A 14,218-nucleotide genomic window follows, 5' to 3' on the forward strand; every position below is an offset into this window, starting at 1 on the left:
CATGCCACATTATTGATGTTATCTACATATTTTATGCACACTTTATGTCATATTCGTGCATTTTCTGGAACTAACCTATTAACAAGATGCCGAAGTGCCGATTCTTTGTTTTCTGCTGTTTTTGGTTTCAGAAATCCTAGTAACGAAATATTCTCGGAATTGGACGAAATCAACGCCCAGGGTCCTATTTTGCCACGAAGCTTTCAGAAGTCCGAAGAAGAGACGAAGAGGGGCCACGAGGGGGCCACACCCTAGGGCGGCGCGGCCCCCCCCTTGGCCGCGCGGCCCTGTGGTGTGGGGCCCTCGTGCCGCCTCTTGACCTGCCCTTCCGCCTACTTAAAGCCTCCGTTGCGAAACCCCCAGTACCGAGAGCCACGATACGGAAAACCTTCCAGAGGCGCCACCGCCGCCGATCCCATCTCGGGGGATCCAGGAGATCGCCTCCGGCACCCTGCCGGAGAGGGGAATCATCTCCCGGAGGACTCTACGCCGCCATGGTCGCCTCCGGTGTGATGTGTGAGTAGTCTACCCCTGGACTATGGGTCCATAGCAGTAGCTAGATGGTTGTCTTCTCCCCATTGTGCTATCATTGTCGGATCTTGTGAGCTGCTTAACATGATCAAGATCATCTATCTGTAATTCTATATGTTGCGTTTGTTGGGATCCGATGAATAGAGAATACTTGTTATGTTGATTATCAAAGTTATATCTATGTGTTGTTTATGATCTTGCATGCTCTCCGTTACTAGTAGATGCTCTGGCCAAGTAGATGCTTGTAACTCCAAGAGGGAGTATTTATGCTCGATAGTGGGTTCATGCCTGCATTGACACAGGGACGATGTGAGAAAGTTCTAAGGTTGTGTTGTGCTGTTGCCACTAGGGATAAAACATTGATGCTATGTCTAAGGATGTAGTTGTTGATTACATTACGCACCATTCTTAATGCAATTGTCTGTTGCTTTGCAACTTAATACTGGAGGGGGTTCGGATGATAACCTGAAGGTGGACTTTTTAGGCATAGATGCAGTTGGATGGCGGTCTATGTACTTTGTCGTAATGCCCAATTAAATCTCACTATACTCATCATGATATGTATGTGCATGGTCATGCCCTCTTTATTTGTCAATTGCCCAACTATAATTTGTTCACCCAACATGCTATTTATCTTATGGGAGAGACACCTCTAGTGAACTGTGGATCCCGGTCCAATTCTCTATACTGAAATACAATCTACTGCAATACTTGTTCTACTGTTTTCTGCAAACAATCATCTTCCACACAATACGGTTAATCCTTTGTTACAGCAAGCCGGTGAGATTGACAACCTCACTGTTTCGTTGGGGCAAAGTACTTTGGTTGTGTTGTGCAGGTTCCACGTTGGCGCCGGAATCTCTGGTGTTGCGCCGCACTACATCCCGCCGCCATCAACCTTCAACGTGCTTCTTGACTCCTACTGGTTCGATTAAACCTTGGTTTCTTACTGAGGGAAACTTGCCGCTGTGCGCATCACACCTTCCTCTTGGGGTTCCCAACGGACGTGTCAACCACACGCATCACCTCTCACATGTGCAATATCGATGAAAGTGCAAATTGAGTTATTTCTTTTAGTATCCTCGTTTGTGATACTTGTTGCCTTTCTCAAAGCATCCCAACTATCTTCTATCCCTTGTGGATATTTGTGATGTATTTTATGTGTTTATGGTTGAAGTTCATGAATGTACCATAAGATAAAATTGAGCCTTTGGCCATGCTATTAAGCAAAAATTCTTATTGGTATATTGCATGACTTTGTCTTGGATATCATGCTATATTTCTTGTGCATCTATTTTGTGTGTGCATGTTTCTTTGTGGATAAATATCTTTGTGATATTGCTCACTTAGAGAAACTTATACACATAAGAGATGATACATCTCCATTTGATATCTTATTTATTTGTTGCGTGTTGATTGGTCATGCTAAGCAATATAATTCATTGAAGACTATGATGATGCTTTTTGCTCATCCTTGTAATAGTCTTATAATATGCTTTATCATGCATTTCACATATCCTCTTGGTTGAGCCTTTTATTATGGTGCCTCTTACTTGTTGCTCAACCATTTGTTTGTTGCAAGTGGTAAGCTTAATTTTCTATCTATGATCTATTGCAAATGTTTGTGTTTTAAATGGTAATGAGGGAGTGAGGATTCCATGTTATGCATATTTTATTCAAATGCAACATTTTATTTTATGCATGTACCTTGGGGAGCTTCCTCATTTGATTTAGAGCACTATCTTGTGGTGATCATTAGAGTTTGATTCACTTGGTATCTTTTGTTTTTGAATGATATTATGGGAGTGATAATTCCATGTTTGTGCACTTTATACTCCAATGCAAATTGTCTAGTTTTGTGCACAAACCTTGGGGAGCTTCCTCATATTATTTAGAGCAATCTTCTTGATCTTATCATAATATCTATCTTTCTTTTGGTATCTTCTTTATGGTTCATTTGGTTGCTTGCTTCATTTGTTGAAGCTTCTTGACTTTGTTATCTTTTTGCAATCTTTGATCCTATCTATAGTGTGATTCCTTCCGAATATTCGTCATTGGATATGTGCATTTAATTCCACTCAAATTATGAGAAATGCACACGCTATGGAGGAACTCTCACTATATTGGTCTTCTAAATGTTTCACCCATTTCGGCAATTGGTGCCAATGGGGGAGAAGTTTGGAGGGTTTAAGGGAATTTGGTTATGTCTTTGCTTTGTGCTTAAGCATGTGCCTTTATTGCATTGCATCTTGTTGCTTTGCATAGTTGAATATTTAGAGGAAACTCCACTAGGATTTGAATGCCAATATATGCAATGAAAGTCAAGATCATTCACACATGCATATATTATGGGGGAGTTTGCTCTATATATTCAACTTATTTGTTACTTAAATTCCTTATATAAACCCTCTCAAAGAGATTGTCATCAATTACCAAAATGGGGGAGATTGAAAGTGCATGGAGCCCCCATGTGTGGTTTTGGTAATTAATGACAATCCCTATGGAATAATGTTTGCATTGAGTTATATTTGTAGGAGTTATCCATAGGAAATTTTCTTGAACCATTTGTTGGCTTCAAGGTTGCAATAAGAAGAATTTGATGAAGGATATCAAGTGTCAAGTATGTCTTGAAAATGAAGATGAAGTGAGCCCTCAAGTTACTTCAAGACATCAACATGATGAAGAATGAAGAATGAAGTGCAACTTCAAGTGCAAGTTCAAGATGAGCCAACTCGAAGAGTTCATAAGCTTGAAGCTTGCCATGGAGAAATGAAGTGCAAGTTTAAGATGAGCCATCTCGAAGAGATCCTTTGCTTGAGTCTTGCCATCCATATGGTGATCATGGATATGTGAAGATGCGCCGAAGAAGAAGATCTCCCATGGTGGATTATGGGGGAGAAATCCACATGGTGGTCATGGTTATGTGAAGATGCGCCGAAGAAGAAGCTCTCCCATGGTGGATTATGGGGGAGCAATCCACAAGACTTCGTCAAGCAAGCACAAGCAAGAAAGGCGTTCCATCTTGTTGAGGTCAAGATCGTCGTCATCAAGCTCAAGTGAAATGCGCAAGTATAAGGTTTGCTCTTGATATGGTTTCTTTCTCACCGGTCTCATAGTGTAGTTGGAGACCGGTTTATAGTTTAGTTGCCGTACTATCAAGAGGGCTCTCGAGTGAGTAACTCGATCGTATCGTTCGGAGAGAGCTCAAACCTTTGCATACTTGCATCATCTTTCTTGGTTGTTATTTGGACCTTATCCATGTGATGTTTTAGAGCTTGTGCTTATTCTCATGACAAGCTCTAGTTCATCGAAAACGGATTTCGCATAGATCATTTGTTGCGTTTTCGAGTTTGGTTCATCATCTTTCTTGGTTTTATTTGGATCTTATCCATGTTATGTTTTAGAGCTTGTTCTTATTCTCATGACAAGCTCTAGTTCATCAAGAATGGTTTTTGCACGGGCAACTTGTTGCATTTTCGAGATTGGAGGTTTTACCGGTATGTCTTTTTTAGATAGGTCAAACCTTTCATCATTTGTTTCTATCCTCCCTTGTTAGACTATGATGGTTTCCTGCATGATCTTGTAGAGCTTGTTCCTAGCTTCAAAACAAGCCCAAGATCATCAAAATCGGAGTCCGGATGCTAAAGTTATGCCCGTTTTAGTTTTGGTGTTTCTGCAGTTTCTGGGGGGGCGGATAATCCGGCCCGAATGGCCAATTCCGGGCAAATATCCGGCCAAATATCTGGCCCGAGTCCAGGGGCGATTTCGGGGGGCGGATAATCCGGCCCGGGGGCGGATTTTCCGGCCTGGGAGGCCCCAAACGGTCATATTTCGTTGGGAGGGGGTATATAAGACCCCCTTCTTCCTCCTTGGGCTGGTTGGTTCACTTTCTCTCTCTCCCCTCCATTGTTGTACTTCAAAGCTTGCCCTAGTTCTTGATTCCTCCCATGATTCTTGCATATTCTTGAGGGAAAAGAGAGAGGAGATCTAGATCTACATTTCTACCAATCAAATCCATCTCTTTGTGAGCGGAACTCTCTAGATCTTGATCTTGGTGTTCCTTGTGAATTCCTTTGTTCTTCCTCTCTTATTCCCCCAATAGATTTTGTAGCTTTGTTGGAATTTGAGAGAGAAGGACTTGAGCATCTTTGTGGTGTTCTTGCCATTGCATTTGGTGCATCGGTTTGAGTTCTCCACGGTGATTCGTGGAGGTGAAAGCAAGAAAGTTGTTACTCTTGGGTTCTTGGAACCCTAGACGGATTCTAGGCCTTTGTGGCATCTTTGTGGTGTTCTTGGGGACTCCAATTAAGTTGTGGAGAATCTTCAAGGGCAAGGCCTTTGTGGCATCTTAGTGGTGTTCTTGGGGACTCCAATTAAGTTGTGGAGATTCTTCAAGGGCAAGGCCTTTTTGGCAATTTGTTGGGAGCCTCCAATTAAGTTGTGGAGATAGCCCCAAGCTTTGTGCGGGTTCGGTAACCTCCCTAAGGTTACATAGTGGTTCGAGGACATCCCTCTTGGTGGGAATTCTCGAGGAGAATACGGTGGCCCTCGTGCTTTTGGAGTGACTTGTCCTCCACACCGCTCCAACGGAGAGTAGCACTCGCAAGAGTGTGAACTTCAGGCTACATCGTCGTCTCCCGCGTGCCTCGGTTATCTCTATACCCGAGCTCCTTACTTATGCACTTTACTTTGTGATAGCCATCGTGCTTGAATTTATATATCTTGCTATCACATAAGTTGCTTGTATTGCTTAGCATAAGTTGTTGGTGCACATAGGTGTACCATAGTATATAGGCTTTGGGCTTGACAAAGTAAACGCTAGTTTTATTCCGCATTTGTTAAGCCCATCTCGTAAAAGTTTTAAACCGCCTATTCACCCCCCCTCTAGGCGACATCCGTGTCCTTTCACCGCCGCCCTTGGTTCCGTGGTCCCAAACCTTGAGGAGGAGCAGTGCGAGATCCGTCTCCATCATCGCTGGCCCGGCGATGCCGAGGCTAGGACGGAAGGAGAGGATCGCGCCGCCAGGTTCCGGGTCCGCTCCGCCACCCCCATCACCGCCCGCCCGAAAGCCGCGACGAGGAAGAGGAGAGCCGCGCCCCCAGATCATGGCCACACCGCCGCCACCATCATCGGCCGCCCGGCGACGGGCCGCGCCGCCAACACCCTCCACGGGCCGGGACCATCCCCCGTGCGGAGGCTAGCCTCCATCCGCCGCACGGAGGGATCACGCGAGGAGCCCCGCCGCCCCCATCACCGGCCGCGCCCGGCTTCGCCGGCGACGGCCTCCGGGGACGACGAGGAGGGCGGGAGGGGGAGGGGAGGACGGCGGCGGCGGCTAGGGTTTGCCGCCCCAGGTCGCCCAGGAGGGGGACAACCCGAGCGGTCTGAACAAAGTTGATATTTCGTATTTTTGCTCTTGTTTTGCATGAAAAGTTCGTTATTTTAGTATTGTTCACAAATGAACATATTTCCTATTTCCATGATCTTTCTGCAAGGAGACTTGTACACCAATGAATATACTATATATGTTTTGCACAAAGCAGTGAATAAATTCTGATCTATATATAAGCTGGCAGGCAAGGCATAGACCATGTAAGTTCAACTCTTCCATAAGTTAGACCAAAGGATATTTTTGCCTAACAAGCAGCTTCGCTGTTCTAACGTGGAAGCATTTTGGTACATCTACCTGCCCCTGGGCACCAGAACCAGACAGATCAAATAACAGCGGTATTTTTATCTCATGTTGTTTCTATGTGGTGGATTAGAGCATCCCCACTCGTCTCCCCGACTAGGTCCCCGAGCGACGTTTTTCCAATCCGGACGGTGTTATTCGGTCCAGTCGCGCCCCGGTTTCTCGATTTCGTCCGGATTTGGACCTAAATTCATCCGGCGAGCCCACGCCATCCCGACCCCCCGGGGAGCGCTCGGGGACTCCGGACGAAACGAAAGCGCGCGAAACGTTGAGGAAACTTCCCGCGCGTCTGGTGGCCCCAACTTGTCGGCGAGAGACACCGATCGTCGTCCTCATCGCATCGTCTTCCGCGCGCTGTAAAAGCCTGCCGTTGGTCAGTATTCGCCGGGCGCGTAGCTTCCACGCGGCGAGTTAATGCCGTCGCCTCGGTTTCACGCGCGCCTACCTCTATTTATCGCCGAACTACCGCGTCTGCCCCGCATTCAACTCGCTCGCCTTCCCCCAAATCTTCCCCGAACACGAATGAACCAGCAATGGCGAACGACGGTGCGGCCAACAACGGCTTCGGCCGCCGCTCTCTCCACCAATGGGAGGGACGGCTCCTCCACGCGGCGGGCTACCCGGCGCCGCCGGACTTCCGCGCGCCGGGAGGATGGAGGCTGAGCGCAGGCGGCGTGCCGATCCCGCCGCCGCCAACGGGTGGGCCCTTACTCGAAGCGGCGATCGACGAGGTGCTCGTCACTCTCAGCGACGAGCAGCACGTGGATCCACGTTTCTTCCCCAACAACTACGAAGCGTGGACCGCGTTCTTCCGGCGAAGGTATGAACGCGAACTCGCGGCGTACGATGGCCCTCCTCCTCCTCCGGCAAGGAACAATGCCGCCGGACGCCGCCGATGGTGGAGCGCGACTGGCCGCACACTCGAGAATGTGCTCGCGCACATCGAGGCCGGGAACTCCCCCGTCCTGGGGATGCCGCCGCCGCAGGTGGCTGCTACCATGTCGCGTCGGCACGGTAGTTCCTGGATGCCGAGAAGGATGGCACCATCCTCGTCCTCGTCTGGCTCGCGGTCGGCGTCTAGGTCCGGCGGGTCGACTCCGGCCACCGTCAAGCAGGAGTGGGCGTCTCCTTCGACCGTGAAGAAGGAACCTGCGTCGCCACCGCCGACCAGAGGGCGCAGCAGCGGCGCCCTCGTCATCCGCGACCAGCCTTCCTCTCCGCAGCGCGGGCGGAAGAGGAAGTCGTCAAAGAAGGAGGCCGCCGCGGCCGCCATCAACAACGCCGCAAACCAGCTCGCTGAGGAGGAGGCGAAGCGCGCGGAGGACGCCGCGGTGGCGGAGGCGATCGCCAGGTCGCTGAAGGACCTGGTGCCCGCCGACAACAGCCTCCCCATCGACGCCGCACTGGAGTGGTCCAGGCGCGACTGGGAGCGCCAGGAGGCGGAGCAGCAGCGGCGGCTGCTGGATCTGGCCGCCGCGCGTCAACTCGCCGCCCGCGCCGCCGCACCATCCGCCGGCAGGAACGCCGCGCCCAGGGAGGTGGTCAAGCTCGAGGAGAGCAGCGACGACGACATCTACCGTCCGTCGCCGCCACGCGCTGGCGACACTGACCAGGGCACGAGCCGCTGGTACGAGGCGCCGCCGCCCCAGAACGACGCCGACTCGAGCGACGACGACGACGACGACGGCGACTACACGGCCTTCTACCGCCATTTCGGCATGTAGGAGGCCGCTTTTTAGTTTAAGTTTTAGTTTACCAATCGCGAATTCAAATATATGTACGAATTCGGCCTATTTATGTACGAACTTGCCTCTATATGTTAAATATCATTAAATTTCGCTTATGTTTGAACGAACTCGCCAATTTTGTCTGAATTCGCCGTAGTACATTACATCCATCCTGGGCTCGCGGCTGGAAAAATGGACCTCCCCAGGCCAAATTTTACTCCAATCCGGACGACAATATCGCCGGATTTGAGCGTGGGGAGCTCAAACGGCTGGAGATGCTCTTACTACGGTCCCACAAGCGTGACGCCCAAGCTGGCTAAAAGTTAGGATTGGAGCAAACAAAAGGGATATTTGTCATCAACGAAAAAGAAGGCACAATCTGTATAATGCTAGAGCCTAGAGGTATAGCTCACACAGGGAATTTCTCCTGAATTGTATCGGTCCATTATGTATAAGCTGGTACGATTCAACACAAACACTGGTCATGAGAGGTGACTCATGTGATGTACTACATATAAATCCAGCTCCGACCTCATTCACCTTGCAACTCCTTTTCTGTTGCATTTATTCCTATCTTACTCATACCCACCAGAATACAAGGTGGGGTGACTGGGGTCTGTATTTGGAAGAAGTAGAAAGAATTTTGCTACAGGGGTTTAAAGCAGAGGTACAAAGAGCAGATGTTGCATTACTCATACACACCAGAAACACAAAGGGGAGGAGGAAGAATTCAAAGTCGAGCTTTTGCCAACACAGCGGATTTGAAGCTCGCAATCCCGGTGATTTCTCTTCCAGTAACCAGGGTGTTGATGTCGTAGGTACCCTCATACGTGAAAATTGGTTCCATATCACAGAACGCCTGCAACAGTTAGAGATTGTTATGAGCGTGATGTTTATGTGACAAAGCAAAATGGAGAAGACACAAGCTACTATGGCTAATAATTAGCCATCAAGAAATCGTAAGAGGTAGTACATAAATTCTCTAACCCAATCCACCATGTTCGGAGAGAATTGGAGATATAGGTCCTTTTACCTTTGCTACCAGAAAATCAACCAAGATTCCATTTCCGCCCAATAGCTCTCGACCTAGAGAAACTACCTCCCTTGACTTGCTCGATATCCATGCCTGGATTCAATTGTTAATCAGTACTCCCTCAGTTCCATATTAGTTCTCGCTGATTTAGAACAAAGTGGCACTAAATCGGGGCAACTAATATGGAACAGAAGGAGTATAATCTACAAGTGTCAAACAAGGAGACCATTTGCTAGGTACTTCGCAACTTACGAACCTTCGCTAGACTAGCATGGCCTGGTGTCATTTTACCCGACTCATAGAGCTTGCATAGGCGCCAGCCAACAAGAAGCATTGCCTGGATGTTACCAAGCATCCGAACAAGTTTTTCTTGGTTGAGCTGAAAGGCAGCAAGTAGAGCTCCAAACTGTTTCCTTTCTTGCAAATACCTATCCAGAGGCAAATGTGCAAGTCAAATAGGTAGAATGATTGGTAGAATGGTCATCGCATACAGCGAAGGAGAGATGAGATATGCACCTATGGCACATGTCGTAGACGCCCATCGATATGCCAATTGGCTGCCATGCCACCAGAACACGCGATATCGCGAGGACCTGTTTCAGCGGTTCAAGAGTAAATAATAACGAGGACCAAGCAGCTCATTCCAATAGGCTTACAGAGAGCGGGGAAGTTAGGGGTGTCAGGTACCTTGCTTATATCCTGAAATGAATTGATGCCTGTTAATCTGTCTTCTTCCGGGACAAATACTTTGTTCAGAAGAACATCGCCATTCTGAACCATTCTGAGTCCAATTTTGTTTTGAATTTTTGTGGCTCTCAAACCAGGAGCTCCCTTCTTCACAATGAATCTGGAGAGAGTATATCATCGACAGCCAGGGTAGTTTGCATTAATCAGCAGAAAAATAACTTCATACAGACATGTACATGATATCAAAACCCATGCTATCAACAATAGTCCAAAACAAGATGATTACCCATTTAGTTGCTTTGTGTCTGCATTCCTAGCTAAAATTATGAGCACATCTGCGAAGGTGCTGTTACCTATCCAGCGCTTTTGGCCATCTAAATGCCAACCGCCAGGTACCTTAAGAAAGATAAGATAACATAACATGATTAGTTTTTGTTTCAACAAAGGGAAGTCCCGGCCTCTACATCGGTCGATGCATGTAGTATAACACGATTGGGTAGTAAACAAAGGGGTTAAATTGTTCTCAGATACAGTGATAAGTATTGAACCTTGGTTGCTGAAGTTCTCAAGGAGCTTGCATCACTGCCGTAATCGGGCTCTGTTAAAGCCTACAAAAATTGGACACACACTTAGGAAGAGAATATAGTAACAATAGCACAGTGAATATTGTACACATAAGCTACCGGATAATGTAACTCACCCAGCAACCAACAGTTTTTAACTGAGCTAATGGTGGTAAATACTTCTGCTTTTGAGCCTCTGATCCACAAAGGGCTGTTCAGTTCTTCAAACAAAATCCAGAATTGAAACACGAGCTCAAGTGTTGTTTTTGGTCATAGTCTAACAGAGTATAAAACATGATCTTTTTAAAAAGTTGCTTTACCAATTGTGGACATTGCCAAAGAGGAGTGGACTAGAATAAATGCGGAGCAGCTTGCATCGACCCTTGAAACTTCTGCTATAGATATAGCACTAGCTGTAATTGAGAGCCCTGGGCACCCATATCCCTGTAACGTCACAAAATTCGTAAATGAAGAAAAAAGATCTTGCACTGTATTTGCGGGTCAAATCCAACATTACAAGGTATATCATGAATAAAAGATTGAGTGGTTTGTACCTTCATTGTAAGTCCGGTTAAGCCAAGAGTTGCTAGTTTGGGAATGGCATGAAATGGAAATTCTGCTTTCTCCCAGTACTACAAAAGAAAGATAACAAAATTTATGACACACCAGGCATTAGTTTAGCACAAGAGCTGGTACAAAGAAGAGTAGACATCCAGATATGACAAGACAGCTAGGAACAGTATGTAATACAAGGTTTCAGTAAGAAGACATGTTTGATGTTGCACCATAAAACTAGTCTAGATTCTATGCTATTTCTCTGAGAACATGAAACTGGTTGGGAAATGTAAGCAGCAAGAACATACTTCGGTCATAATGGGTGCGATTTCTTTTTCCGTAATAGCACGGACTTTCTTCCTAAGCGCCTTCTCTTCATCAGTGAGTAAATCATCAAGCTGGTAGTAGTCCGACACTGCAAGCAACAATTCATGAAGTTACAACAAGGTAATGTGTAGCACAGTGCATACTTCACATGCTGTAGACTAATATGTAGTAATCAAAGTCCGGAAGAAACAAGATACAATGTTGAATTATATAACCGACAAAGAAATTAATTTATATATTGTAGGCTTATAAGCAGGTTTAAGATTGTGGAACGACCACTTTCATTTTTTTTCACTTTAATTCTTTGTGAATATATCCAAGTCAAACTACTTTGACAACAATTTAAAGAAACAACCTGTCAATTCCAGTTTGGCCGTATAAGCGAAGTTGCTAAAATAGTTGTGAAAGCGACCAATCCAGAGAAATATTAAATTCACAAAGCATACTATCACGTTTATTTCACGGAAATTCAGGTCACTTATTTTACTACTCTCGCAGCCTAAAATATAAAACAATGTGAAACAGTATGCATGTACAACCAAAACCTGTAATTAAACCTTATAAAAAGGGAAAGGAAGACGAGGAAATGAAGCAGGGCCGAAGATCTCACCGGCGGGAGGGAACAGGGACGCGGGCGTGGCCTGCGGGAACGCGAGCGCTACTTCCAAAGCCGGTAGCCCGACCTTCTCTCCGTCTTCGCTCCTTTCTTCTGCGTCACCGCCGCCGCTGCCTGCACGACAACGAAAATAATATAAGTCCCCTAGCAAAAAAACGAAGTGGCTCAATCTCAGTCCGCCACCCACCTCGTAAGCTCCCCATAGCCGCGGCGCAACCGAGGGCTCGCGTGCTGCTCGTCCGGGGATCCAAGCTGCTTCTTCCGCTCGAGGTGGAGGAGTGGTGGAATGAACCGTTTCTGCACCTACCTCAGCTACCGGCCACCGCCCTGCCGGATGGCCATTACTGCTGCTGTGGTCGTATCCTCACAAGTCAAGAAGATATACCATGAGCGAGCAGATGGTGTCATCCCGGTTGGTGAACAAGGGTAATGCATCATGGCAACTTATGATGGGGGACGACATCGACTTGGACCACGAGTGATTGAAGATGGGAATACAATGTATCTGCTTTTAGCTGAAGGTGTTGAGTTTTGAAATTATTTAGAGTCATCCAGCATATGACAATCTAGGAAAAATCTGCAAGTTTTTTTTTTCGCGGGCATGCGAAAAGCATCCCATATCTTTATAGAAGGGAGCAACAAAATTACAAGAAATCAAAGGGGATGCGAACATCTGCCTTGGGCCAACCCACGCACACCACCAAAGAAAACCTAGAGGTCTACTCTCGCAACATGACTCTCCGCTTCCCTCCCCTCGTGGCCCACCAAAGGCCAAACTCCTCTAGGACTAAGTCTATGATGCGAACTGTCTCTCTAAGTTTCCGAAAACACGGGTATTCCTTTGCTTCCATAACGTCTAAGCAATGAGCAGGGCGAACGTGTCAAAACCTCTCCTGTCCTCCATCCGCAGTCTCTTCCTTGCCTCCGTCCACCATCTCTCTAGGTTCGTGTTCTCCTGCGGCTCTTGTAGCTGCAACCCCAGTCTTCTCAAACAGCCAAACCAGACTATCTTGGCATAAGGGCACTGCGAAAGGATATGGTCAACATTATCCTCGTCCTAAAGGCAAGTAGCGCAGGGTCTGGGCGATCCTGCAGGCCATGCCGAGCTCTCCTATCCGAAGTCCATAACCTGCGTCTTATCGCCAACCAGTCGAAGATTTTGCACTTTAGGGATGCAAAGGATCCCCATATCGGCTTGGTCATACTCCATGTGACCCTCCCTTGGCAGAGCATGTGGTAGCTAGGTCGCACTAGCAGTATACAGGCTAGACGCCGACCCTTTCCAACCGATCCGATCCGGCCTGTTGTCATAGCGAGATGCTCTCCAATTGCTCCCAAAGCAGGGTGCATTGCATCCACCCATCAATGGATAGCTCTCTAGACACATCTGAGAGCCAAGAATCCTCATGCAAGGCATCGCTCACCTTCCTTGCATTCCTCCTTCTCGTTGGGACCGAAGCCGCCACCTCTGGGGAAAATCTGTAAGTTTCAGTCAGTGTTTTGACTGTTTGATCTTGGCATCCAAATCCAAAGGCCTGTGCTGAAATCGGCCAGCCTGCGCTAGAGCAGATCATCTGAGGTAACGCCCACGTTGTGATCCAACGTCACACAATCGGAATCCCTAGCATTCGGGCCCTTGCTTTAGCTGCTTGTTAAATGTGTGTCAGGTAATGTTTTGTTTCATATGTGTGCTCATGTGATACAAAGTTTGGCTGTGTTTGTACTGATGGTTGTTTCACCTCTACTCACTTTGGTGAATTTAGAGTATCTCCAGTCACGACCCCAGTTAACTTGAGATGTGTCGGATAATTTAACTGTCCCAACGCGTTTAATATAATCATCCATAAATACTTCCATAATTTTTTCAATATAATCAACAAATATAGCATCTATGCATCTTTGAAAAGTAGCAGGAGCATTACATAAGCCAAATGGTGTTTTTCTATAAGCAAAAGTACCAAAGGGACAAGTAAAAGTAGTATTTTCTTGATCATCTTTGTGCACGTGTATTTGAGGAAAACCGGAATAACCATCAAGATAACAAAAGTGTGAATGCTTAAATAATCTTTCTAACATTTGATCAATAAAAGGCAAAGAATAATAATCCTTACGAGTACCTTTATTTAATATTCTGAAATCAATGCGCATTCTATAACTAGTAACAGTATGCTGAGCAACAAGTTTATTTTCATCACTTGGAACCACAGTGATTCCACCTTTTTTAGGTACACAATGAACATGACTTACCCATTTATTATCAGATATATGATAAATAATTCCATCCTCAATGAGTTTAATTACCTCTTTCTTACCACTTCCCTCATTTTTGGATGAAGACAACGTTGATAATCAACAACAGGCTTTACATCTTCTTCCAAATTAATTTTATGCATGCATAAAGCTGGAGTTATACCTTTCAGATCATCAAGAGAATATCCAATGGCCGGCCTATTAGCACGCAGTACTTCAAGTAATTTTGTTTCTTC

At 46.5% G+C, this 14,218-nt stretch overlaps 1 protein-coding gene across 1 annotated transcript; it reads right to left on the reverse strand.

Annotated features, from left to right (window-relative positions):
• Positions 1-8,372: 8,372 nt before the first annotated feature.
• LOC127292701 (acyl-coenzyme A oxidase 4, peroxisomal) lies at positions 8,373-12,164 on the reverse strand. The gene is made up of 13 exons (XM_051322151.2): positions 11,920-12,164; positions 11,727-11,846; positions 11,098-11,204; positions 10,789-10,866; positions 10,555-10,678; positions 10,372-10,445; positions 10,220-10,279; positions 9,958-10,067; positions 9,672-9,831; positions 9,501-9,577; positions 9,241-9,412; positions 8,985-9,077; positions 8,373-8,810 (listed from the first exon to the last, which is right to left on the reverse strand). The coding sequence occupies exons 1-13, from the start codon at positions 11,933-11,935 to the stop codon at positions 8,682-8,684; spliced, it is 1,320 nt and encodes a 439-aa protein (XP_051178111.1). The 5' UTR covers positions 11,936-12,164; the 3' UTR covers positions 8,373-8,681.
• Positions 12,165-14,218: the final 2,054 nt, after the last annotated feature.

Source organism: Lolium perenne, chromosome 1, assembly GCF_019359855.2.
Source record: "Lolium perenne isolate Kyuss_39 chromosome 1, Kyuss_2.0, whole genome shotgun sequence".
Taxonomy (NCBI): domain Eukaryota; kingdom Viridiplantae; phylum Streptophyta; class Magnoliopsida; order Poales; family Poaceae; genus Lolium; species Lolium perenne.